Source organism: Lupinus angustifolius, chromosome LG11 (assembly GCF_001865875.1).
Source record: "Lupinus angustifolius cultivar Tanjil chromosome LG11, LupAngTanjil_v1.0, whole genome shotgun sequence".
Taxonomy (NCBI): domain Eukaryota; kingdom Viridiplantae; phylum Streptophyta; class Magnoliopsida; order Fabales; family Fabaceae; genus Lupinus; species Lupinus angustifolius.
In genome coordinates this window covers 1,075,387-1,102,935 of record NC_032019.1, presented here as the reverse complement: position 1 = coordinate 1,102,935, position 27,549 = coordinate 1,075,387, and the positions used below count along the sequence as shown (strand labels likewise).

Genomic DNA, 27,549 nt, shown 5'->3' with positions numbered 1-27,549 from the left:
TCACGTAATTGAATACTTAATACATGCCATGGGGTCCATTTTACATTGGAGAAGATAAGCATAACAGAAAAAGGTGCAATATAGGACAAACCCCATAATAAGGCCACTCACATTTATTAGATTCCTTACCATTATTATGGTGAATTGTAATTGTATATATAAGAGAACTAAAATCTTATTTATATATAACATTCATACATTTTAATATAGGATTAACACAAGGCTACACTGATAAAAACACACATAAAAAAGGGCTAGTACATAATGGGCATATCCATGATTTATTAACCCATATCATAAAATATCTATTGGACCTAAAGGGATTAACATGTGAAGAGAAAAAATGCAGTAAACTGCTTTTGAGTCAGGGGAAGTGACTTTCACATGATTAAGGAAGCCAACCCTTGTTTAAGGACAATAAAAAGTCCATGATAAACATGTTTCCACTTGTCATTTTCACTTGTACCATGTTGAAACATCTGGTTGTTTGTGAAGTGGATCCATTCCTACTCCTGGTATATCCTCCTTAAAATCAAAGGATGCCAAATCACAAGATGAACCAAACATAAATTGAAAATTGTTGTTGTTGTTGTGGTTGTGGTTCGTCTCGAAAGGACTGTTCATAGCTTTGAACCGGTCAAAGTGATTTTCCTCTCTTGTAAAGAAGTTTCCATCCATCACCATTCCTTGACCAGTAAAGAAATTGTCCTGTTGTTGCTGAATGTGGGGCTGAGGAATAGGAAAGTTTTGATTTTCTGAAGCTACAACGCCATTGGAGGAAATTCCGTTCTTGTTTCCAAGAACATTTGTATCATAGATTGACATAAGATCACTGATCATTTTCTGGCCATCCTCTGGAACTCCAAGACCAGTTAGATCGAATGAAGGTGGAACCGAACTAGCAGGCTGAGCTGTAGTATTGGGCTGAACATAGGACTGAGGGAATATAACTGGTTTAACCTCATTAATATGAAAATTTGGAGCACCATAATCTGAAGAGTTGCTTCTATAAGGACAATTCAACTGATGGTTGTCCCTAGAAGACCTGTCTTGAAAACCCAGGCGAATTTCACTGTAAGGACACTGAGGATGTTCACATGTATAAATCTTCTGATCCACCATGTTAAAGTCACTAGAAACCTTCCTCTTTCGCATAAAATCTATGTTTGTGATTACCTCTCCCTTGATGGGAAGTGAAGGTCTCTGAAGTGGCTGCATTGGCATTGGCAGCCTTCCACTCATTCTATCCATCGCAAGATTGGATGGATGAAGATTCTCAGGTTTTCGGTCCTCCACATCAAAGTTTGGCTCATCTTCCGCCCCATCAACATCATACTCAATACAATCGTTGATGACCAAAGATCCACTACCTCCAGCTGATGATAACGGTGGGCAATAATCAGGATAAAGTTCTCGAGCCAGGGCCTCCTCTTGATTGATGATGGCAAGCCAGGTTACACTTTCCTTGGCTGTCATTTTATCCTGAAGACATTTGGACTGCCTCACAAGCTTGCGAATCTTGGTAATATCAGGAGACATATGCTTGATAACTGCAGTCAGAACACCAACCTTCCATGCCTTCTTGAGGTCATGAGGTTTCTTGTAAGGAGGAGGGCATTGATCTTTAGGTAAGCCAATCTGTGGCCACCATTCTTCATTCCCTGTGGGCCACCATGGTGGAGGGACACCCTTCTCTAATGGGAACCGCCTCTGAGGGGGATCACAGTGCTGCATGAGCGCTGATAAGAGAGAACCCAACGTCGTGTCCTGCAACTCTTGCAAGGTGTGTGGAGTTGGACCAATAGAGTTGCATCCATCATTCTTCCCTGGGATTGCATTATCTACTTGATACTTAGCTATGGCAGCTGGACCGTTTCGGTCAAACCTAACCTTATCCTTCCACCATTCACGAAGATTGTCAGACGCCCCAGTTACTGGTTTCCCCTTCTCCGGAATTATGCCATAAACAAATCCTTGCGCCTTGCAAACCTCCATCATCTTCAGCATGTACTTCAATATTCCATCTTGAGCTCTTGACATCTTTTTCCTCCTTGCCTGTTCTTGGGATTGCCTTTGTTTTGCTGCATCAATCCCTTCCTTAGCCTTACTTTGTTCCTTCAATCGCTTAAGGCGCATCTTGTCCCTCCACATCCTTTTCTCAAGCTCATCCACATCAAGTTCTTCATCACTGTAATCATCCTCAACCGCTGCATCTGGTTCTGTTTGCTTTGCAGCTATATCCCCTTCCCCAAGGGAACCACCACATAACATATCGAAATCAGCACAAAACCCCATGTCTTCAAACATCATCATCTTTTCTTAGGGAAATATAACCCCAAAAATAGCCTAGATGCCCAAAAAAATTGGATTCAGCCAATAAGCTTCAGAAGAAGTGAGTAACAATCTTGTCTTCAAATTTCACCCTCCTTCAGCACTTATACCAACTCGAGGTCAACAAATTCTCAAGAGTTCAAAATTTTAATCCCTTTACACCTGTCAAAAGCAAAATCTTCCACATCAATTACATATCAAAGGAATCATATATGCACCGACATCGTACGAGAGACTAATTAGCCACCTATTTTTCATCAGCAGGTAGTTATTTCATTCTCATACAGCAATACACTTGTATATAAGCTAAAAAGTAGAAAAATGGATTAAAAATACAAAATTGACTAATCACCAAAAAGAAATCATTGATTTCTAGATTTTCTCTGAAAACTCTAATTCAGCAATACACATACTATATCAAGGGTATCCTAATCGAACAGATCTAAATCACCCACAAATTAACCATTGGAATAAAATTAAAATAAGCACAGGGCACGCTTCAATAATAATTCATACATATATATATACATACATACATACATACATATATATATATTATAGACCCATCATCAAAACAATTGGCGGGTGAAAGATAAAAAAGCAGGTTGAAGGAGAAAAGAAATCAAAGGAATATGATATAAGCAAAACCAATAAGAAAAGTAATAAATCCAAGTCATGAATATAGATCTAAGAGTTAAAACCAATGAATCAGAGATACCATAAGAGTCAAGACCATACAAATCAAAAAACTTCAACTGATCATCAATAATCAATAAGATAAGGAATAATTAAGACTTTGCATATTAACAAGGTAGTGAAACCAGCATCAATACAAACAACACAAAAATAAATAAAGCCCCACAAATTGTTTCGACAAAGCAGCTAGAAAAAAGTAACTAAGGAGTAAAAAAGACAAGTTTTTTAATCCATGAGAGGAACCTTACCAGAAGATCCAGAACTGGGTCTTGCTGTGTAGTTACAACAGGGTAAAATAAGATGTGAGAAAAAGTATAGAAAGTTTTGAAAAACTAAGAGGAGAAAGAGATAGAAGAGAAAGAAGAAGGAAGTTGTGAAGAAATAGAGATTGAGAAAAGGGTGAGAGAATGAAGCATAATCCTGCTTATAAGTGGGTGAAAGAAGGGTCTCTTTGTTCTTGATGAATGTGAAAGTAGTGGTGAGTCATTTCATTTGTGGGGTTCAAAACTTCAAATAAATAATAAAGAAACCCCTAAATTGGGGGAGTAATTGAAGTGTGTGACAAGTGCAAGATAAAGAGATATATATTATGATTCCGATGAGTTATTCTAGATCTTAGTCATCAATTTTAGGGAAATTTAATAATTCAGATTTATTTATTAATTCACACTATTAGATTTTTTTAAAAATGGACTAAGATGTAGAGTAAGTGAATCCATCGTTTTTTATATCGATAAATTTGGTTAGGTTAATCTTTCCATATTCTTAACCTTGGAAAAATGAAGAGTTATTGTAATATTTAATAAAAGTTAGATGTTACATGTTTCTCTCTCTAACATTTGTTTGTGTGTGTAGGGTGGGGACCGTGTGAGTGTTGTCGTATGGTGATATTGGTGACCAATTATGGAGTCCATACCCAAACATAAACGTAAGTAAGTTAGGGCAAGACACACATTTGGAATAGCATTTATTGTCTAATCTCAAATCTACCATGTTATGCTCATTCTTTAATAGTAACTCTTTTACTTTTCCATTTTCATATTCTTTTTCTTACTTGTCATTATTAGTATTAGGCTGGTTTCATCCTATTTTTTCTGATAAGAATGTTACCTAAACAAAAACTTAGATCAATATATTGTGAATATTGTTATATTTTTTACTAAATTCTCCTACTAATATTTCCACCTATAAAAAAGTGACACGTGTCACTTATAATCCAATTATTAATAATTAAAGTATCTTATTGTGACACATGTCATCTTTTTATTGTAGATAGGAGAATATAGTATGAGGATATATCATTTTATATATATTATATTTGTATACAATTGTGTTTATGTCTTTTGGTATTGTTATTTATGATTAATTGAATTAGAATTAAATTTTTAATGTGTTGTCAAAATTTTATTGAATTATCTCTATATACATATATCTTTATACAAGTCTCTCTCATAGAGAAAAAAGTGTCCATGGGATTTAAGAGAAAATTTGTCATAAAACTTAAAAGTGATGTACAATTTCATTTATTTTTTGATATAATTAACGAGAAGATTGATTAATTATTAAACTTTATTTTATTTTTAACTAATCATAGCGTAGTCCATTGAGTATCATATTTTTGGAATAATAACAAACATGTTCTGCTTTGAAATTTAACAACCCACCAAATTTGTGTACTAATTAGGAGGATTTTTTTTCCGTATGTTTATTACATGTGTGTTAGTTGTTTGTTAAGTAAAAAGGCATCTTCTTGTCATATTTATCATAAATATGTTGTAAACTTGAACTTTTGATAATCTAATAAATTGTAAAATGTTTCCATTTCCATTTTTGTTAAACAAATATAGAAATTTGCACAATAAGAATATTGAATAAAAGACTACTAAATTAATCTGATCTAATCCAAATCTAATATGAAATCTAAATTAATACATTTAACATTCTTGTAAGAGTAATGATAGGAAAGAGTTTGAATAGTTGTAGGAAATTAAATTAGTAACCAAATAAGATTTCCACATTTTTCTTTATATCGGGAAATATATGCTTAGTTAAAAAAATGTTCATTTGATTTTTCCTTTTTTTTCTTTTCAAATGATTTGCGAATTGTGACATGGGAATGAAAATGGAAACTCAATTTTTTTAATTCAATTGAGACATGATAGTAGCTTCCTCCCAACTTCCAAACTAAAACAAAGTATATAATAAAACTATGGTATATATATTATTTTCTCACAAATCTATTACATTCTCTAATTACAAAACTAAACTTTCACATATTATATCAGTCAACGGAGACATTGATTTAATAGTGTAAGGTTCCCTTAAATTTCTAACTTAAATTTCTAAAGTTGTGGATTCGATTCTTGATAACGATACTTATTGAGAGAAATTGTGATACAAAAAAAATCACAATTTCATATAAAGCGTTACAAAACCTTCCACAAAAGTGCTGTGTCCTTAGAAATTCACGTTAACATAATTATCAATTTTACACGTTTTTCCATAATTGAAGATAATTAATTATGTGATTCCTTCCAATGAACTTAACCTCATTTATGCACCATTGTGTTATGGTCTTTGCTTAATGCAATCCACTTCTCATTGCTAAGAAGATCGGTTTTATTTAAAAGTACATACATTATAGATTTCTGGTGGTAATGCTATACCATACGTATTCATTTGTGAATTATTATTTTATAAATGTAACTAGTATAGTTTTTTTTAATATATTTTTTGAATTGGTTTTGGTGTAGATTCACTTTGTGAATCTTATCAGTAGACAAGGAAATGTCATTTATGATTTTGTCTATTTTTGCTTTACTATGATTGGTTTGAGACATGTATTCAAAACATATCAAACATATACTAATAAAAAAAAGTGTTGAAAAATGTCAGAAGTGGGATTTGAACCCACGCTCTCTCACGAGAACCAGAACTTGAGTCTGGCGCCTTAGACCACTCGGCCATCCTGACTTTTTATGACTACTCATCATACTTCTTAATATCTAAATCTTAATCATATCAAATTCCTCATGTGTTTGATTTGCGTGTTAACTTGTTATTTTATGTGTAACGTGTTTCTCGTTTGAAACTTTGAATGTTGTGCAACTCTTGATAATTATTTTAAAGTACCTCCACTAACCTTAATGTGTTTACCCTTAAAATGCACATTCATATTTGGAATTAAGCATGTGCACAGTTTGAGGGTAGTGTCAAAACGAGAAAGCTAATTCATTAAGAACCCCACCCACCATTCCTCAAAGTAAATGCCTGTTACATATTCAGACTAACAAGTTAACATTCCCCCAAACACATCATACAATGATTTAGAATTTGAAGTACTCAACTTGAGAAGTGTAACACAACACTCATATTTTCATATTCTAGATAAGATCATAAGACAAAGCAAAGCTTCACAGATCTTTTACCAGTAACCAAGTCCACTCGTTTTTAGTATTGCATCAATGGAAAGCTGTTACAAATACCAATGATCTTCGGTATGTAAGATTTACATATAGGGGGGATTACATTTACCACTGCCCATTACACCAAGATAATAAACTTAGATTTTAGCATATATATAATGCAACTCAGATTAAGTGATCCTGAAGCTTCATCTTATTCACGAGCAGTTTGTGTCGTAATGTACGAGTCCCAACAACTCTGGACCTTCCAAACGAGGGTTATTCTCAAAGCTACAACATTGAAACAAAACAATGCTTATTTGTTATTCAATGAGTAACGGGGAGGGAAAATACAGCCGGTTAGCAGAAAATACACTCAAGCTAGATTCTATAAGGCAAACTTCAAATGATTTCAGGATCTAGGCAACGAAAATAACAACTTTGATTCTATGAATGACTTCACAGGACAAGAAACTGCAATATAGTTTCCTATTATGACAAGTATGTTGCACCAGCCACCAGGACAACTTATCAAATAATACAGGGATCTAATTAAATGAATCCTACTACTGCACAATAGGAATGATTGTCTACCACATACAATGAATATCATCAGAGATATTACCATCACAAATTTCCAAGATCTCAACATCTCAATCACTAAAGCAACACAAATCGCAACAAAAGAATAGACATAGCAGTGTATAAATGCTCATTCTCCCCACTCCCAGGAAACAAATAGGATGGTAAAATCGAAAAGGAAAAGAATGACTGACATCACATGGGGGATAAGAAGAAAGCCACATGATTAGAGATAATTAAATGGGATATTTGGGACTTACTTATTCCATGGAATATGCTCGAATGGGCCAGAGGTAGGAATTGTTCCACATAAGTCATTGCTTGAGACATCCCTGAAGATAAAGTGGGTGTTTAGGCTCATCGTAAGCACACATCTTCATGACATACCCATATAGTTTTATCAAATTAAAAAGGTAAGAAAATGACTTACACTACTTTAAGATTTGGAAGGCCAACGAGTTCCTTGGGGATTGGGCCAGTTAATCGGTTGTCATTAAGGCGTCTGCAAAGAAAAAATTGATAAGAAACATGCAAGGTGCTTAATAATCTTATGCCACAAAGTAATACAATGAAGAAGTGAACTCTTATCAACATTAAACCACCAGGCCCTAAACTCGGTAACTCAATTCCCCTGTGCCTTAACTTTATATAAACCAAATAGCTAGACACACCAAAGTAAACGAGTTGTAGCGATAAGGTTCTTGAATTTGTCCTATGTCGCTTAAAGTAGGAGTCCCAATTAAAATTAGCCCACTCCATAAACCGGTACAACCTAAACCAGTTCAACCCATTAAAAATTGATCCGGTTCACTTAACTGAACCATGTTGAACTCATTTTAAATTGGTTTCAAAATTGTGAACATTTCAAACTAGTTCTAAACTGTCCACTGATTCTAAACATTTCAAGTTTCAAAATAGAATGTAAAGCCTTTTAAGCAAAATAGCAATTCAAATTAAGAGAAGGAAGAAGGAAAAGCCGTAGGCAGTCCCATCATGCGTAACAAGAGTACTAATAGATGAACCAGACTCACAAAAAGACAAGATTCTTCAGATTCCCCAGTGAAGGAGGGACGGTGCCTGATATGTTGTTGTTGTACAAGTCCAAGCTGATAAGATTCTTCAGGTTTCCAAGCTCTGGAGGAATAACTCCATGAATGTTGTTCTTGTATAGCTCACTGCATCAACAACAAAGGGAGAAACATAGTAAATACAAATAAGCATGAAAGCCAAGATAAAAGGAAAACCACCGAGTAAACTATACTAGGCTAGGCTATCATCTTGACAACAGTATGAGCACATTAACATACTTGAGATTAAAAAAAATCAGTACAGAATATAAACCGGCGATTGGATAACATACAGATATTGTAGGTGCTCCAGCTTCCCAAGTTCAGGTACCAGGTGTCCAGATAAGTTAGAGTTACCAAGATCCCTGTGTAAGTATCATAAGACGGTCATCATAAAAGTAAAGAGGATACCAATTGCTATGTAGCTGAGACTGAAGCCAAAGCAATTAGTTCGCATTTCCGAAACAAATAAAGACAATAATAGCAAGAATAATCAGTTTCCCATGAATTAAAAAAAAACAAAAAGAGATGTAGCTGACTACATATAATAAAATACAAAAAGAGGCTCCTGAGTTAACAAGGTTAAAACTTCTCCTGCAAAAGGGAAAAAACCTCGAACCATTTTATGAACACATGTTGTATCAGATCTTTCACTTATTTTATGAAATTTTTCCCTAGGTATCTATAATCTGCGCCCAATATCAGTTTTATGAAATCTGAACATAAATTTCCTGAAAATCCTAAACTAAACGACCCATTAAGCATAAGAAGCCAAAGTACAAAAATTAGTTATAAAAAAACAATCTTGTATAAATAGGGTGTGTGAAGTGAATAGTATTGAATGATTATTCAACAAATATAGCAAAAAAAGAGGGATAGATAAAATTTACAATCGAGTAACCCGGTTATTCTGGTTACAAGTGACATGGAACCAAGTACATGGGCTAACGAGGGTGGGATCCCAGCTTTGAAGGACGTTATATGGGTCAGAGAGAGTCCTCTTCAGAGTGTAGAGAGCATCACCTTCTGAATTAGCGGAAACGATGGTGGAAATTGTTAGGGTTAGGGTTAGGGAAATGAAGAAAAACAAGGGTGTGAAGTTGGGTGGAGATTCCATGAGTGAAGGAAGAAGCAGAAGCAGAAGGGTTCTGTGATCTGATTTGATAGGGTTGGTGAGGTAGTGGAGAAGTTGAAGAAGGTGAGGTTATCGGAGACAAAAATGGTGGGTCTAGCACTTACCAAGAATCTTTATAACACATCCCATTCACACCAATCGTCATCTCATTCAATTTTTTTTTGTTTCTCTCTTCAACCCGGAAATATCGAGAGGTATGTGAAGCTGATTCTTTCAGCAATAGATATTTTCTTATCCACAATACTCGAATTTGAAACATTATTTAAAAGATAAATAAATATCGATCACTCTAATGGCCGTAAGTTCTTGACTAGAATGATGACCAAATAATGAATAAGTCAATTTGAGAGTGACACATTCCAAATCTATGTTCTTAAGCTAAAATAAGAGTATTAATGCTTTTTGTTTAACTTAATTTTCAAAAATAAATGTTTTTATTAAATGGTTTTATGTTCAAAATAAGTATTATGTTTTAAAATTTAAACTTTATGAAATGCAATATTTACAGATAAGATACTATCTATAAGTCAGTTTCAATTGATTTATATTGGTTAAAGTTAAGTGTTTCTTTCATTTTAAGTGAATATTACAACATTCATATTTTAATCTTTTTAATTTTCAAGATGAAATATTAATTACTCTCACACCTCACTCTCATCATTCTCTATATATGTTACACGAGTTCAACTTATCTCTTCAGTACTATAATATGAGGATAAAAAAATTTGCAAGATTTTTTATTTATTTTTTATTAGAAAATGACATATAATTATAACCATTAATTTTTTTGTCACATATCTTAATCTCATCAAGTACTTTGATTCTCTAGTATTGGATAGGATCCACACTCATCATTATATTAAATGAGTTGCATATTAGTAGGGGCAAATTAGGAAAAACATAACTGTTTGGTAAAAGTATAAAATGTTTTATAAAAAGGACCAAGAAATCTTCTTCAACATGACTTAAAAATAATATAAACGTTCTTACAAATTTTAACTTTAGATCAAATAAATATGAAGCTTTAGTAAGTATATAAATAGAACAAACATATACATTAGATAATAGCCATTAGAATTCGTATTAGTTAAACAAAAAATAATGAAGAATACACATACCCAATCACCATTAATTTTTTGAGTAATCCCTACAAAAATTTGCTTGTGCTAATTGGTAGTTGAAAATTGAAAAACTTAAAATTATCATTAAAAACATTAAATGTGAAATGAATTAGTCTTTTTGTCATTTTTATTAACCCTAATAGATATTATTCTCACTTAAACTCATAATCTATGGGTTCAATTTAATTTTTTATTTTTTCAAATATTAAATTGATACACCTGAAAAGTTATCGAGACAAAAATGGGTATTCATTTTACTTTTTTTTTTAACAATAACGAGGTCTAGAATGTGAAAGAGACATAAGCGAATAAAGTCAAGTATAATTTAGAGCCATCTAACTTTGATTTGTTCAAGACAATTCTCAATAATGAGTTTGAAGACTCCCTTCCTCTACCACCTCCTCTTGATGAACAATCTTAAGAGGCATAATCATATAGAGAACAAAGAAAGAGTCTTTCTCTTTTCATTCACAAACCAAAAAAGAGAAAGAAAAGAAAAGCACATGAAGGAGTAAGAAGTGATTGAGCTGTGTATCACCATCTTAGTCAAAGCATTACCATGTACAGTGACGCCATCCAAGAGAATTTTATTCATTTTGGGTTATACAAGCAAGTGGTTTTCTTAAATTCTTTTCTATTCATTTCTGGAACTGATTTTTGCAGATGAATTCAATGTTTAGTGCTCCATGATGATACCAAATCCCATATATTAACTTACATTGCTTGGAAATGCATGGTGGCATAGCTCTTACTGATAAATTAATGCAAATAGTGAAATTTTACGTATATGCATCCTGTTGAAGTATAGGTAAGAATGATTCCTTCGCCCCCTAATAGTTACCCCAATGATTTTGTTGAGCCTACGCAGATTGTTTTTTAAAGTTGGACATTATTTGCTATACTTTTGTTCCATAAGCACATCGAACGTTTGGTGGCCAAATTCAATTCAGTTCAACTGGAGTATGACTGCAAGGCTTGAAAAATGCCCATGCCATGATTTAGCAAATATGTAAAATCATTAAGCTGCATCTTGTCAAATCAAAACAATTTTAGACTAGCAAAATGCATTATAGGAATTAACATTTAGGTATGCAATTGAACGGATCAAAAACTTACATGCTGGTCACTACTCAGATGCCACAATAATGAAGGTTTTAGAATGGGATGAAAGCCAACTCAGATGCTACAATTACAGTTTCTATGAATTGTTGTAGAGAGTAGTTTGTCATCATCTGCACCCAGCAGGGTCATTTATTCATCCAATGGAAAATTTTGAACCAAAGCCAATTCACAATATTGACATGCAACCAAATAGTCATTGGAAAATCAATGTTAACATGTTCCATGAAATTAAAGGTCCAATTGTGAAGGTAATGAAAATTTAGCACACCACTATAAAATTATGAATTGAAACTCCCGTTACCATATTCAATTCCATTCCTTTCATAGTTACTTACATAACCAATCAATAAAGCCCAATCATTTAAGAAAGATCAACTTCCTTTCTCAAGGATTAATACAAGTTGTAATGCATCGTCTTGACAAGCTCTCAAATTTCATTGATACTAACGTGACAAATTATGTAATCTTTTCAAACAAACATTATATGTCATCTCAATCTCGGACTTATTAGGTGACAAACCAAGACTACCATTTGTCACCAAGACTACCATTTTGATTACTAAGGTCCACACATGTGCAGTTCATGCATCATGACTGCCACATCTATCATAGAGAGACTCTTCTCTGTATTTGTCATTAATATCTCAAGGTTTGCTGCCCTCCATCATAACATTCAGATGATAAAGAGCATGCTAGAATTGTCCTTATCCACATAAAACTACGCATGATGCATTTTCAATTTTGAACGCACAAAAACTAGAATAAAATATGAAATACTCATCAAATACAGGCAGGTATTGCCTTTATATGTGCTTCACCTTAAGACTAAGAAAAGACAACTCGCTTACAACAAACACTTGTTTAGCATAAGCAACATATTTTGGAGAAGTTTTAGAAAAAGAAACTTTTATCATTCCTTTCACAACTTTACCAAATTGGGTATTTCTTTTTTGCAAGTGGAATGTATGCTGGAAAACAATAATTTTGGAAACTGCAAAACAATAATTTTGGAAACTGCAAAATTCCGAAGCCTGACTCAACATGTGGAAATATCTTCAGAAATCAATTAAAAGCTTTAGCAAGTAACTCAACTTAAAAGCTTCACCATATAGATAGCAAAAGAAAAAATCATACCGACAGAGAACTCCAAAGATGGTAACACCATAGCACCCACTTGATCTTCTCTCTGGCATGCACTCCAAGTAAGCAGCACAAATTATCATATTGAAAGCATCCATCCCACTTACCAAGTGTGGCGGCCTCTTGCATTGGAATTAAAAAAGAATAATCCAAGCTTCATAAGTGCATGCAGATGACAGAAGTCATCAGTAGATTATAGCTCACTTGTTTTGTGACAAAGACCTATGTGTTTATCATGCTGATCGCTAAAGCAAATAAAACATGGTGTGGCGTGTAATATCTAGATCAATTGACAAAGTTATGGACAAAGGAACTTAAATGATGACAAGAAAAAAATCAACCACAAGAAAGTATTATAATGACGTGTAATATCATGACATATTTTGCCCATGCAAGGATGTCAACAAAAGTATCTTTAGGCTGACTAAGGGGACAAAAAAGGGTATTTTATGTTCATGTCTATTAGAAAAAGGGTATTGTATTATGTAGACGATAAATGTTCTTAAGAATGGTAATCTAGTTGTATATGAAACTTGCTAGATAAATATACGATACAACTTATATATTTATTTTTACCCTTAAAAAAGATACATATGGATATGATATTGGTGTCTGATATCAGTACGACGACACTTCCCAGTTTTTGTAGTATGTGGCTTCAAAGTTGAACATAGAAAATTGCATAGAAGGAAAAAAAGGAAGGGCATAGGGATGTAGGGCAGACACAAAACAAAAAAACTTGTTCAGGATGATTCTACAATATTCTACTCATTCTCGATATCCAAACCATAATAAATTTCTATGATAAATTTCCATTTAATGATAAAAAGTACTTGCGAAATATTATGATAATATTCACCAGTCAAGGATGAAGGACAGAGACACAAGCAAAACATATTATTTATCTTAAAGTTTCAGTCATCCTTTATGAAGCAAAATAGCATTGATATAACAGAACTAGAAATTCGATAAAAGGTTCATAATAACATACTTAAAAGTTCTTGTAACAAAGTTTTCTCTGCCCCAAAATTCAGTCATTCCTCAAATTCTGCAAAGGAACTAGAGGTACTAATAATTTTAAAAACATGTTAAGGGGAAAGTCTAGTAAGATATAAAGAAAATACAGGTTTCAGACTCTGGCTCTTCAGTAAATAAATAGCAAAGATTCATTACAAATTTAAAAGATGCATTTGAATAGTGTCTCGTACTTCAGAAGAATCAGCTCAGTCCAAAACTAAATGATTGATGCATCTATGAAGATATCTGCAAATGAATACATACATCATAAAAAGACTAATTTCAAAAAAAAATTATCTTCAGAAGAACCAAAGAGAAATATGAAATCTCAAAAGACATACCTCTGGTACTGCAAAATAGATTTTCAAGAGTTAAAATTGTTTCAAACTATAAACTCAACCATAGTAATTGTTTTACTAACTAAAAACAGAGAATGGGAACAGGCGCAAGGACAAGAGATAGTAAAGGAGTTACTAAATGTAAGATTGATAATGTTATCACAAAGAAGCGGGAGGGGAATAGAGCTTGGAAAAGTGTATGAATAATTATGAATTAGAGCTTTTGCTTCATCCCAATATCAAAGCAATTATAGAATTTCAAATGATTTCTATTTTATGACAATTTATCATTAAGTTATGGGTGAGTATGCAAGCCTAATGTAATGGTGCAAATAAGGCAGACCATATTACAGCAACACTGACCCAGTCAAACAAGAAAAGCAAAACAAAAATGGAATGACTCATCAAACTGGACGGTAATACTAATAAGTAAGTCTGATGAGACTCATTCATCATGTGATAATTGATGAACAAAACGAAACTATGAGTATGGACTGGGGCGATAAGAACATGGTAACACAATTAAATGCAGAATGCAAAATTCATTTAATGCAAGCAAACACACATGAATTGCTTCAGTCTATCATGGACTGTAAGACATTAGGTTTATGATTTTTAATAATTATACAGTGTATATTAATAACTCCATATTATATATTTCTCTAATTTCCAACATGGAACCTTTAACAACATCATTTTAAACCACGCCAACTCTTAACAGAATATTAGATTACCTTAAAATAAGAATGATCATACAACTGTGATAAGATTCAGCAGCATATTGGTTAATAAACAATAAGGCATATGATGATACAAGTCAAAGTCACTCACCTAATGACCCATGTAAGGGGCGCCAGCACCAGGATGAGGCCTACCACCACTGCTCTGCCCCATTTGAGGATTCTGGTATCCCTGCTGCATCCCCTGCTGGTTCCCATAGTTCATAGCAGGCTGATTACCGTATCCCGCAGGTGGAACAGACTGATTCACAGGTGCACCACCAAGACCTCCAAGGAAGTTACCAAGTCCCAACCCGGCTCCTTGGGTTGTAAGCAAAGCCGATATCGCCTGACCAAGCACAGGATTCAACCCTTGAACCCCGGGCACTCCGGGATTGTATCCAACAGGAGGACCTGATGGTGCCATCAAGTGCCCACCACCATGTGCAGGCCCACCAGAAGTATACTTGTTCCTCTCCTTCCTTTGATAGTGGGGCTGGTGATGGTGGTGGGAATGATGCTGTTGCTGATTGTGATGGTGATGTGGTTGCTGATGATACCCTTGTTTCCCCTTAGGGCCATCAACAGCTTTCTGGCAATACAAAACATGCCCCTCAAACTGCTTCTGGGGATCTTCCAGAGCCTTCTTTGCACTATCCACCGATTTATACACGAAAAGCGCAAACCCTTTGGGCTTCCCCGTCTGCTTATCAAGCCCAAGAGGACCATCCTCAACCTCCCCAAACTGCCTGAAGAACTCAAGCAGCTTCTGTGGATCAATGTCAGCACTCACATTGCTCACAAAAATCTTCCTTTGAGTATACTCGGAAACCGCAGGAGCCACAGGAGGTGGTGCAGGAACAGGTCCAGCAGAGGCCAATTGCGACGACGTGGTTCGGTTACCAATCGTCTTCTGTGGCTGCTTCAGAGCCTTGCGGGCCCCACTACGATGCTTGAAAAGGATAAACGCGTAGCCCTTCGATTTCCCAGAGAGCTTATCGGTAACAGCCTTACAGTCTTCGATCTCGCCGTACTTTGAGAAAACAGATATTAGGGTTTCAGCGGTTGTGTCCCAACCAAGGCCGTGGATGAAGATTTTGCGATGAGCGGGGTCCACATCAGCCAGGTGGCGAACGTTTTCGACGAAATCAGGGAACTTCTCAAGTGCTTGTTTCACAAGAGAGTGAAGCTGTTCCTTGGTGAAAGGTTCTAGAAGCTTCTCCACAGGTTCATCTTCCAATTCGAGGTCTTCTTCTTCTTCTTCCTCTTCGTTGTTGTTGTTGTCGTCACCGTTTACTTCAACGTTAACCAATTCAGATGCATCGTTTGAACGTTGAGCATCATGCTCCTGATTCTGATCTTCTAGGGTTTCATCTTCTTGTGGTTCTTCTTCTTCTTCTTCGATGGGTATGTGTTGGTATTCCTCTACGGATTGTTGTTCTTGTTCGAGTCCCTCTCCTCCTAGGGTTTGTTGTTGCTGTTGGGAAGGGGATTCAGGTTCGGGTTGTTTGGCGGGTTCGGAGTCGGAGGATCGGAGCTTTCGCTTCTTGGCCATGGCGGGAAGGAAAGTAGGGTTTGCACAGAGAGAGAGAGAGGAAAATGAAATTTGAAGAAAGTGAGGTGAATATAGCAACAACTTGTGTATTGTATGTTCTTCTGCTGAGTAAGAAGATATTTCAGTGCCATTTGTTTTTAAGGCCCACTTTTCTTTTTGGGCTTCTAATTCATATTCAACACCTACGCCTACGGATGGCATGGCTCCATAGGGAGATGGATTCAGGTAGGAGTGGCAATACGGGTCAGCTCGACCTGACCCGGTTCGCCTTTAGTCTGTCAGAATATGGGTTGGCCTGACCCGACCCTTATTGTTAAAATAACTCAAAATATCAATCTGACCCATATTTGGCCGGACTGACCCGTTTTGTTTTTTTTCAAAAACACATTAAAGCTTTTACACAAAAATAAATAATTTAAACAATTCATAAATGTCTTTTAAAACAAAAAACACAATCTCATAATAACATATTGTATTAGTACAAAACTTGTAAATTCTAAACAATAAATCACCATAGTCTTAAACTTTTAGACTCCTAGTTCATGATAGAGCTTATAACTCATAAGTTTTAAAAAGTGTATAAAAATCAAAATTATTATATTATAAATCAATCACAATAAAATATTACTCACTTTAATTTGAATTTGACTACATTAAAAATATAAATTGAAACTCAATCGAATTCAATTAATTTTTCAAAATGAATCAAAATCAGTAGTTCTGTTTGAGTTTCCAATTTTCTATTTCAATTAATTAAATGTTTAAATTTGATTCAAACACCCCTAATTGTCAGTGAAATTTCACCTTTATCTGATAACAAGTACAATAATTGGATAAGAGTGAAGATTATAGATAACTACATAATGAGATATTAAATGTTTATTTTACAAAGAAAAAAAAGAATTATATACTTAAGCATTCAAATATAAGTTAAAATTGTAAAAGTTTAATCTTAATTGGAATGAGCAACATGATAGACAAATGAACTTTAATCTTAATGTTGGTCCGTCAGGCCAGCCTGACCCTCCATGACCCGTCTAAAAAATGGGCTTCCAAAACAGGTTGAATACGGGCTTTTGGGCTAAAACCCTCAGTCCGGCCCGCTAAAAACACCTATTCAAACGAGCTGGCCTGTCAGGCCAAGCCCATTTTGCCATCCCTAGATTCAGGTAATGCATCACCTCGATATGTTTTATACCCACGCTGATATTTACTGGATCTGCTACTCACTGATCTTTGGTACACGACAGATCACATGTATTTGATATTTTAACTTTAAAAAAATATTTAAGTAAAAATATAATTATTATATATTTTTTGGTCAGTCACACATGTTGACATATAGAATGACACAAAACAATATAACAACAAATGTCGTCTTAATATGAAGGAAAGAACCAATATGATATGACATTTTATTCTTTAAAATTATGATATTTCTCTACCTTCTAGCCAAGTAAAAGAAATCATTCTGGTTGGTTTTGTTGTTTGGACTAGGATGAAAGTACATCTATTATCTCACATTAAATATCACACCACAAATGATGATCTTGTGATTGATTAAAAAATATATATTTAAATTAAACTTTAATTTTTAAATATTTTTATGATTAATTATAAATTTATAATATTATGACACATGGAGTGACGATTATTATGGGACGATAGATATGCGCCAGATTGAAATGCACATGCAATAAGATGAGAGGGAGAGAGAATCTTAATCTTATCCAGAATATCACGTGACAATAATAGCAATGTGGACAGAAACAAAACTCAAGGTCCCTTACACGTACGCTCCCTCTCAATGCGTCACCCCTACGCGTCTCTCTTTATGCCAATGTCAAATGTAGCTCCATGTGTAAAGAGGCCAAACCAATTGCAATGTTTTATATTTTGAAATGAAACAATTTTTAACCAGAGTGTGATTTAGTTCCTTTTCATTCCAACCATTAATTTTATAGACATCTAATGATTTAGATTTACTTACTAATTTTTATTATATTTAGTTTTAAGATAAACAAGACCACAACTTACCAAGTATGTTATCAATTTTTATATTTTTCTAAAAAGTCTATCAACACAATTGATAATTCACATGCAACAATAGAAAACACTTGAATACAACTCAAGCTAGAGGATGAAATGCATCAATTCATGGTTGAAGGCTTCAGTTAAGTTCTAGAACCTAATGCCTAATATTATACTGGTCAGTGTGACAGAACTGATATTAATGGTCCAAGTGGTGTCTCTGCTCCACCAATTGTATCATTAATTTGTGAGTAATGCTTATTTTCATATTAAACTTTCCTATAAATTATTTTACCCACAAAAAATAATACATGTTACTTATAAACTAATCGTTAATAAATAAAGTATATGACAAATATTACTTTTTAGTTGAATGATATATCATTTTTCTTAATCTATTTATGTCACTTTTTTTAAATGCAGACAAAACAAAACAAGTTATTTATAAGCAAAAACTTTTTCATGTCTTTAATTGAATGAAGCCAAATGGTAAGGGGTCAGTTTCAACATGAGGGTCTATCTATCATTGCAAAACTTATAATGGTCCATTCAATGAAGCCAACTGGTATTGCAAAACGTTACTTCTACCTTCCCAAGGTTAATGTTTAAATCAAAGAGAACCAAAAGGTGTTGGTTCAAGTGATATATGATTGATTTTCTTTAAGCAAAGTTTTAAGTTTGAGTCTTGTGGATAGAAAAATATTTGTTGGGAAAGTTAGCCATACATAATTGTGAATGTTCCTGCTCATACAAGATTACCTTTAGTGCGAGATATACGTGAGAAACAAAAAAGTGAAAGAAAAAAATATATATGTTAATATACCTTACCATCACATCATAAACTACTTATATTTTATTATTATTAACTTTTAAAAAAATATATAATTTAATAATAGATAAAAAATAATTGTATATAAATCTTTACACCAATAATATATAAATATTACATTTCAAATCAAATACTACCCTGACTAAAATACTTAAAATCAAATACTCATTATTTTTCAGATTGTTCTTATTTGAGTAGAGACAATGTTTCACAAATATTTTTAATAGTGACACTTGTTGAAAGGGACAATCACGTACCAAAAAAAATTAGTTCATTATTCAAGGAGGATATCCTTAATAATATCAAAATATACTATTAAAAAGCATTATGGACATATTATAAAATTTGATAATAAAATATATATTTTTCTCATTTTTTAGAAAATAGGAATATGAAATATTTACAAATCAGTCCATCCCTTTAGGATAGGAATGCCACTTATGCATTGCATGTTAGTAGTAATCTAGTTTGACTAACAAGATGCTAATGTACATATTTGTGCAAATCTTCTCTCTGTAATATAAAATATAAACATATCAACTATTTAAAAATTTGACATTAAAACAGTGGTTTTATTTTCAAGTTATATATTCACAAATAAACTACAAATCTGGCTTTATTTTTTCAATTGGTTTTTAATTTTTCAGATGAAAAATAGATTAACTATTGAATTAATAATTCAATAAAGCTTAAATAAGCTTGACCAGACCATAAAAAATGAGTAGTAAAGCGAAAATTTAACACATCTTTTAGAAATATAGAATGAGTGACAAGTACATACATCACATAGATAGTAGAAAAAATCATATCATAAATATTTATTTGACTTCAAATGTAAGAGAAAGTGGTATAGAAAATTATAAAAGGAACAAATATATCATATAAATAATATATATTAAGGAATATTTTTAATCTTATATTTTCAAGGAAACTAACCTTATATCTGAATTAGTAAACAAAGTAAAAAAAAATATAGGGTAAAATTAGGAAATATGTCGTCAAACAATATATATTATAATTGAATTATATTTTTTCAAACAAAAAATAAATTAAATATCATAATTGCAATGAATGTATATTACAACTTGTCATAAACTCATACAAATAACCTTTTTTTATGGGAAAAAATATATGTAACTTAGAGTGTATGAATTTTATAACGTTAATTAAATGAATGATATAGTAAATATGTATAAATCATTACATTATCAATATAAAAATAATACACTATTTTTTATTTAGTATAATATTTATATATTATCGGCGTAAAAATTTACATGTAGTTAATACATCTACAATTCATTTTTCTATAATCAACGATAATAAACATGAATGATATGTAAAAAACTTATACATCACAATCAATAAAAATATAAATAAAATCAGAGGAAGAAGCACGAGACGGCGCGTGGAAGAAAAACGCCGGAAGTTATGCAAGCAGGAAAAGGATAAAAACCACACACCAAATACTCCATTTCTCTCTCTCTCTCTCTCTCTCTCTCTCTCTCTCTCTCTGTTTCTCTCTCTCTATTCTCAATGGGAAATGCTAACACCAGAGAAGACGGACCCATTGCTGCCACTGACGACCCTTCCGATGCTGATTCCATCATTCGTGACTCTCACGCGCCCGTTCGTGCCTTCTCCACTGATTCCATGGCCAATAGCCCGCCGCAGAGTCCCCGCCGATCCAGATCGCCGATCCTCTTCGGTCCTCAGGTTCTCTCAACCACCTCTCTCTCTCTCTCTTCGTTTTCCTTCGATTTTGGTTTTGTCAACTGTCTCATATTGATCCATGTGTCCAAACTATAGATTATTAATTTATTACTGTGTTCATGTTCTTAGATTCGAACTTTAAACAATAAGAGTTTTTATTTTAAACGTTGTTGTTATGAATTGAATGGATCTGAGAATGTGAGATTATGATAGAACAGAGGCTGAGCCTCCAAGGTCTTGGGTTCAATCTGTCTCTATGAATTGTTGCATCATCATTTACATGTTCTTTGCATTCTCATTTTTGGTTTAGTTAGAGTTGAAAAAACAATTTGCTGGACTTATACCTTATTTGTTCCAGTAGAGAATGCTGTATGCGTGTTAACCATGCTTGCTGCTTAAGTTGTCTCTTGTGATTTTTTCCATTTAAACGCATGTTACCTCCTATTGTGAATAGTTGTAAATTGTAACCAAGAATTGTGTGAGTTACATCAAAACATTTGGATATATACATTCATGGTTATAGTCCACCAATCAAGCAGTTAATTTTGTTCATTTTGGTAATTGGTAACTGCATGCATTAATGTCCTCTGGATTGAGTGTGTGAACTTAAAACATTGTTGTGTGGTTCTAGTCCTGCCATTGTTATCTCAGTAATGCTATCCACCCTTAATGTCTGACCCACTTAATTTTTTTTTTGTCAAACTTCATGCAGCCACAGGGACATATTTGTAGGTATAGTTTCACAAATGTGTGATGTGGGTATGTAGCTCTTTGCCGTTCCATCTGTTGGTCATGTTTCCTTTGACGTACAATGTCCAAGTTAGGCCACCCAACAATAGAAACAGAACATTGGAGAGTTTTGAAAAATGCAAGACTTTTCATAATGGGAAGTTGGAATCAGCATCTTATATATGATAGTTGAAATTATAGGATCTGCATTTGGAGAAGGGTTAAGTGATATAGATGTAGGTTGGCACTATAGTCTTGTCCAAGTTGAATGCATCAGGGGGAAGGTTAGAGTAGCTCTTATTGTGAAAAAGATGGTAGAAATGCATCTTAGGTGGTTTGGATATGTATGAAGGAGAGCCGTAGAAGCACTCGTAAGGAGAGTATATCAAATGAAGGTTAATTCAATTTCTAGAGGAAGAGGGAGGCTAACAAAAACCATAGGTAAAATAATTAATAAAGACTTAAAGATCAATATTATGTCAATGAACATGATTTATGATATAGCCGTATGACATCTTTCGATCTATGTAGCCGACCCCACCTAGTGAGATATAGGCTTGGTTGTTGTAGTTTATTGGAATTTTCAAAGCAAGCTCAAAGATGCTGTTTTAATATAGATGTAGGTTGACACAGTAGTCTTTTTTGGAAATGTAACCACAAATAGTTTTGTCCTGTAAAATGTCCATGCTCTGCTATTGAAATTCCTGGATTTGGCTAAATTTGTGTTTAACCGTGTATTTGCAAAAAAGGCAGTATCTGATTTTATCCGGAACCTGACTTTCTGAGTTTTTGTGTTTCTGTGTAAAATGATATAGATTTCTGTGTTTTTCAGGTTCCTCTAGCTCCATTGCAAAGAGGTAATGGCCCTCACTTTCACAACCAAATGTGGCAGAATGAGCCTCACGGTATTGTTAATCAACCTCCAGAGCAAGGAGTCCCTGTCATGATTACGTGGAGTTATGGTGGTAACAATGTGGCTGTAGAGGGATCTTGGGATAACTGGACATCTAGGTGAGAATTATTGACTCCTATGTCAGTATAATTCAATCACGATAACTCGATCAGCATATTTTATTTGACATGAAAAGTATTCATAGTTGCAAATAATTTTCTATAATGGGTATTAGTACCAGTAAACTTTAATTACTTGCAGGAAGTCACTGCAGCGAGGTGGCAAGGATCACTCAATTCTTGTAGTCCTGCCATCAGGTATTTATCATTACAGGTTCATTGTCGATGGTGAACAGAGATATATTCCAGATCTTCCCTTTGTAGCTGATGAGATGGGGCATGTCTGCAATCTCCTCGATGTTAATGTATGTATCTTCCTTTTTGTTTCTTGTGCTTTTATTTCTTTCTCTTCATTAAAATTGTGAGGGCAGGTAGCCATGTGGTGGGAGCAGGGAAATTGTAGTGCATAGACAGAAGAAACACCTGATTTGGATATTAAGGTTGAACATAGACAGAAGAGACACATGATAGTGCACTCTGCTATAGGTTTAGGATACAACTTGAACTTTTGGAAAGCTAGTTGTCATAGGGCGTTAGTGTGATGTAATAGGCACCATTTAACAAGCAAGTTGCAATTTGAGTGAGAAATTCATGAATTTTTGGCTCGTCATGAATTTGAAGTTAACACCTTATGAAAGAGATAACACAGTTTATGATGAACGTTAATATTTCTGCAGGATTATGTACCAGAAAACCCAGAAAGCGTGTCTGAGTTTGACGCTCCACGCTCCCCGGAATCCAGTTATGGTCAAGCATTTCCAGCTGAGGAAGACTTTGCAAAAGAGCCAATGGCAGTTCCTTCACAGCTGCATCTTACTGTCCTCGGCATGGACAACACTGACGTGGTTTCCTCTTCAAAGCCTCAACATGTTGTGCTAAATCATGTCTACATAGAGAAAAACATGGCCTCCAAGTCTGTTGTTGCCCTGGGACTGACTCACAGATTTCAGTCTAAATATGTTACAGTTGTCCTTTACAAACCGCTGAAGAGGTAGATGTGTCACAACTACCTGATATAACATCCTCTTTACATTTTATTTTGTTTTACTTGTAGCCTCAGTCTGTAAAGATGAAAATTTTAAATATACTCCCAAATGTGGTATATGAAGAAGGTCTCGTGTCTATAGATATGCTTGAAACTGGAAAGTAACTTGTTCTTCTGTTTCAATTCGACATGTTAAAACTTCTCCTTTCCAATAACTTATTGTGAGCTCGGTTCTTTTCCTTGTACAATTGTTGAAATATAAAAAGCTTGCCTGAAATATTATGATGCCAGTGCTATTGAAGCTGGTCATAGCTTCCCTCTATGATCTCAAATTAGTTCTCTTTCTTGCCCTTTGGCGTTGTTTGCATTAATTTTAGAAGTTAAAACAAAATGAAGGAAGTGGCAAAAAGGTATTGTAAGCTAGGCTGCTTAAGAGAGTTTTTTTCTTTTCCTTTTTTGGCAAAGTTGTATGTGTGTGTATCAAAGCCTACACATCTGAATCATTTTGTTTGGAACGTCTGATTTTCATTATTTAGTAAAGATATCCATACATTTTATGTATTACTTCTATTTGTAAAACCCGAACCCAATCACATCGCGTTTTCCCCGTTAAATTCGGTTTAGGTTCGAGCGGGTACCCACAGGTTCGATTTTTATTGCCATTCCTACTAACAACATCTAATCGTCATTTTTCAATCACAAACAGTTAACCCCACCATGCTTAGATGAGCTTCAATGAGGAATGGGCACTTGTGTTACCGACTGCTGAGTCCACTTCAAGAACCAAAAACTCCCAAGTCATGTCATCTTCTAAATTTGCTTAATTAATTTGAAAACAAAACGTTATTAAAGACTATTTATTTTAAAAAAAATAATGTTTGTTTTTTATATAACGTTATTTGAAATATATGTGTTGATTATACTTTTTGTAACAATGGTGCGTTGATTAAAATGCTGTCTTTGATATATACATACATCTTAACAACTTTTTACTCCATAACGATCAAAATGTGTTGTATTTTAGATTTAAGTTGGAAACAAAATAATGTAGGACCCATTTAAGAAATGTTTAAGAGTTGCATAATCAGTTATTGAACACTGACGAGTGAAATGATCACATAAACAATGATATAATAGCATAAGGATGGTATTAACAGTATTAGTCACCCACATGTAAAAGCACAAATTGCAACCAATTGTTCCAAGTTCACAATAATATTAACCAAAAATAGATGAAATTGGAGTACCAATGCATGGTAAGACACACCTAATCCAAAATACTGAAACAAGGGACAAAGCAAACAAGTAGGATACCAAATGAGCAGCAGTAACAATAAAAGCAAACAAACCCAACCAACAAAAACTAATGAGACCCCAAATGAAGATAATGATGATGATGATGATGATGTCCTAATGAGAATACCATTCTCATCAAAACTTATCTGCCTTGTCCTTTTCTTTTCTTATGCTTTCAAATATTGGTTATTGGTTGATTGGCCCTCACTTTGCCATCATGACTTTGACAAACTCCTCATAGTTGATCTGCCCATCACCGTCCACGTCAGCCTCGCGGATCATCTCATCAACTTCTTCGTCCGTCAACTTCTCACCAAGGTTAGTCATGACATGGCGGAGCTCAGCTGCAGAGATGAAACCATTCTGATCCTTGTCGAAAACACGGAAGGCTTCCTTAAGCTCCTCCTCTGAATCAGTGTCCTTCATCTTGCGAGCCATCAGGTTGAGGAATTCTGGGAAATCAATGGTACCGTTTCCATCAGCATCAACCTCGTTAATCATGTCCTGCAGCTCAGCCTCAGTTGGGTTCTGTCCAAGTGACCGCATAACAGTCCCAAGTTCCTTGGTGGTAATACAACCTATATAGCATGTTTAAAATTAGTTAAACAAGAACAAGTGATTCAGCCTCAAAATGGATAAAAACTGAAAAAGACCATAATTAAGATCCAAATTTTATTTCTCTTCTCAAATTACATATCCAGTATTGTTCCCGAAGCAAAAGATTCAAGAAGACATCACCATTCGTGGCAGCTTAGGCAGAGGGACACACACACATACACATGGAATCTAATATAACTATAATACTTCAGGATATTTATTCATTTTTGCACAATTCAATAAGAATATGGTAGTCAATTTCATACCTCTATGCATGTATTAAAAGCATGCAAGACTCACAAATCCAATGATTCAGCACATAATAAATCAGCAATGATATTGAAGAAGAGAATTAATAGTTAATCATGTAACTCCTACTTTCATATTAGAGATAAGATACACAAAATATATACAATCATAATGCAATCACAGGAGAACAATAGGTAACATCCAATAACATTAGCATTAAATTTTTGCAAACCATTCTCAAAACATTTTTTTGAATTGAAAATATATTTCATGTTAGAAAAAAAAATAGCTAAAAAAACTCCCTTTTATGGTGGATGAAAAAACTATTGCTAATATCTAATAATCCAAAGCTAACAAAAATCTGCAAATACAAAATATCTTCACATCAAATGCAAGGGGCAAAATGGTAAATGTAATAAATTTCAGCTATAATGTGAATCCATGCAGCCAAATTGAAGATGCAAAAAGTCAAACAAGAAGGAACCCTAGATCATAAAACATGAAAAGTTACAATTTTTATTTAATTTCTAAACACATGGAAGAAAAATTGAAGCTGGGTATCAGATCTAAGAAACAAAAACAATAATTATAAAAAAAAGAGAGAGGGATCTGAGAAAAGAAACCATCGCCATCTTTGTCGAATAGGCTGAAAGCTTCCTTGAACTCAGAGATCTGTTCATCAGTGAGTTGATCTGCCATTGTAGAAAAAGAGAGATTGAAAATTGAGAAAAAAAAATGAACTCTGTTTCTGAGTTATTGTTGTTATGTGGAAAATGGAAGAGAGTAATAATAGGAGATTATGCTATTTATGTACTCTTATTGTTATTTATTACACATTAAACCAAAGGCCAATAAGGCCCAATTCTCTATGTATGCTATTCGTTTGATTAATCAGAAAAATAATTAACGATTAATTTATTAAGTTAAAAATAATTCTTTAATTAATTATAGACTTACGATACATGCAGTCACATAATTTATGGAACAGGAGAATTCTGTCTCTCACTTTCTATTTTATTGTGGAATTTAATTCCTCGCTCTTCTTGTCTTAGCAACTAATGCAACCATCTAATGATTAATTTATACATTTATACTCCCTCAATTCAATGCTACTATTTGGTTGTTTAAGGAAATAGATTAAAATATCACTATTTAAATAACTATCCAAGTAAAGCAATAAATAATAAATAAAAGAAACATGATAGATAGTACTACTTTATTTATTTATATGTCCTATTTAGAACTTGAAGGATACATTAATTACTATTTTTCATGTTTACAATTAGGAAACACACTTACTTGTAGTGTAAAATAACTAATGACCATGTATAGAGAAATGACAAAAAAACAATATGTTTAAGGAAAATCAACTCATTTATTGTTTTCCTTAATTGTCACGTTTTTTTAGTCGAAATAGAAAACATGAAGTGAGGTAGTATTATATATTTTTTAATCATTTAATATATTTTATCCACTACCACATTTAGTTTTATCAAATAATTATAGTTTAACCAGCTTCTTACACAATTATTAGTTTTCAAATATCTTTATAGCTATAAGCTACAAAGTCACACTTAAAAGATAGTTTTACAAAATAAACCTCCTATAATTCTATATTTAATATTTGATTAAGATATGGTCCTCAAAGATATCTAGATTTGAATATTAATCATCTTTAGTTGTAATATAAAAGTACAGAAAATTTATGGATGGAATAATTATTTTTAAGTTGTTTAGAAACATGATAGTTGCTTTTTAAACTCTTTCAAAAGGGGTTGTTTATGAATTTAAAGTGAGACTTATATATATAAAATATGTAGTGTAAACTAAGTTGTCGGGTCCACATAAAAAATTGAAAGTATTTAAAATAATAATGAGCCAC

General features: G+C 33.6%; 5 protein-coding genes and 1 non-coding gene across 9 annotated transcripts; 1 reads left to right on the top strand and 5 right to left on the bottom strand.

The window, feature by feature from the left end:
• LOC109360220 (ETHYLENE INSENSITIVE 3-like 1 protein) lies at positions 160 to 3,500 on the bottom strand. 2 transcript variants are annotated; one of them, XM_019604946.1, is made up of 3 exons: positions 3,276 to 3,500; positions 2,579 to 2,637; positions 160 to 2,493 (listed from the first exon to the last, which is right to left on the bottom strand). In XM_019604946.1, exon 3 carries the CDS (start codon positions 2,311 to 2,313, stop codon positions 457 to 459), a length of 1,857 nt encoding a protein of 618 aa, XP_019460491.1. In that variant the 5' UTR covers positions 2,314 to 2,493; positions 2,579 to 2,637; positions 3,276 to 3,500; the 3' UTR covers positions 160 to 456. The 2 variants fall into 2 exon arrangements, with proteins under 2 accessions (XP_019460491.1, XP_019460490.1); XM_019604945.1 differs by lacking the exon at positions 2,579 to 2,637.
• Positions 5,917 to 6,000, bottom strand: TRNAL-CAA. The gene has a single exon. It is a non-coding gene; the product is annotated as a tRNA-Leu (tRNA).
• LOC109360223 (somatic embryogenesis receptor kinase 1-like) lies at positions 6,424 to 9,343 on the bottom strand. Its single transcript, XM_019604951.1, has 6 exons — positions 8,971 to 9,343; positions 8,374 to 8,445; positions 8,045 to 8,188; positions 7,444 to 7,515; positions 7,274 to 7,345; positions 6,424 to 6,722 (listed from the first exon to the last, which is right to left on the bottom strand). Exons 1-6 carry the CDS (start codon positions 9,195 to 9,197, stop codon positions 6,650 to 6,652), a joined length of 660 nt encoding a protein of 219 aa, XP_019460496.1. The 5' UTR covers positions 9,198 to 9,343; the 3' UTR covers positions 6,424 to 6,649.
• LOC109360221 (UBP1-associated protein 2A-like) lies at positions 12,163 to 16,323 on the bottom strand. 3 transcript variants are annotated; one of them, XM_019604948.1, is made up of 3 exons: positions 14,785 to 16,323; positions 12,747 to 12,752; positions 12,163 to 12,712 (listed from the first exon to the last, which is right to left on the bottom strand). In XM_019604948.1, the coding sequence occupies exon 1, from the start codon at positions 16,225 to 16,227 to the stop codon at positions 14,785 to 14,787; it is 1,443 nt and encodes a 480-aa protein (XP_019460493.1). In that variant the 5' UTR covers positions 16,228 to 16,323; the 3' UTR covers positions 12,163 to 12,712; positions 12,747 to 12,752. The 3 variants fall into 3 exon arrangements, with proteins under 3 accessions (XP_019460493.1, XP_019460494.1, XP_019460492.1); XM_019604949.1 differs by lacking the exons at positions 12,163 to 12,712; positions 12,747 to 12,752 and adding exons at positions 13,528 to 13,861; positions 13,957 to 13,964; XM_019604947.1 differs by lacking the exons at positions 12,163 to 12,712; positions 12,747 to 12,752 and adding an exon at positions 13,528 to 13,861 and having other exon boundaries at positions 14,785 to 16,322.
• On the top strand, positions 20,480 to 23,807 carry LOC109360384 (SNF1-related protein kinase regulatory subunit beta-1-like). Its single transcript, XM_019605243.1, has 4 exons — positions 20,480 to 20,803; positions 22,362 to 22,540; positions 22,683 to 22,845; positions 23,218 to 23,807. Exons 1-4 carry the CDS (start codon positions 20,624 to 20,626, stop codon positions 23,533 to 23,535), a joined length of 840 nt encoding a protein of 279 aa, XP_019460788.1. The 5' UTR covers positions 20,480 to 20,623; the 3' UTR covers positions 23,536 to 23,807.
• LOC109360385 (calmodulin) lies at positions 24,656 to 26,451 on the bottom strand. Its single transcript, XM_019605244.1, has 2 exons — positions 26,291 to 26,451; positions 24,656 to 25,399 (listed from the first exon to the last, which is right to left on the bottom strand). Exons 1-2 carry the CDS (start codon positions 26,364 to 26,366, stop codon positions 25,026 to 25,028), a joined length of 450 nt encoding a protein of 149 aa, XP_019460789.1. The 5' UTR covers positions 26,367 to 26,451; the 3' UTR covers positions 24,656 to 25,025.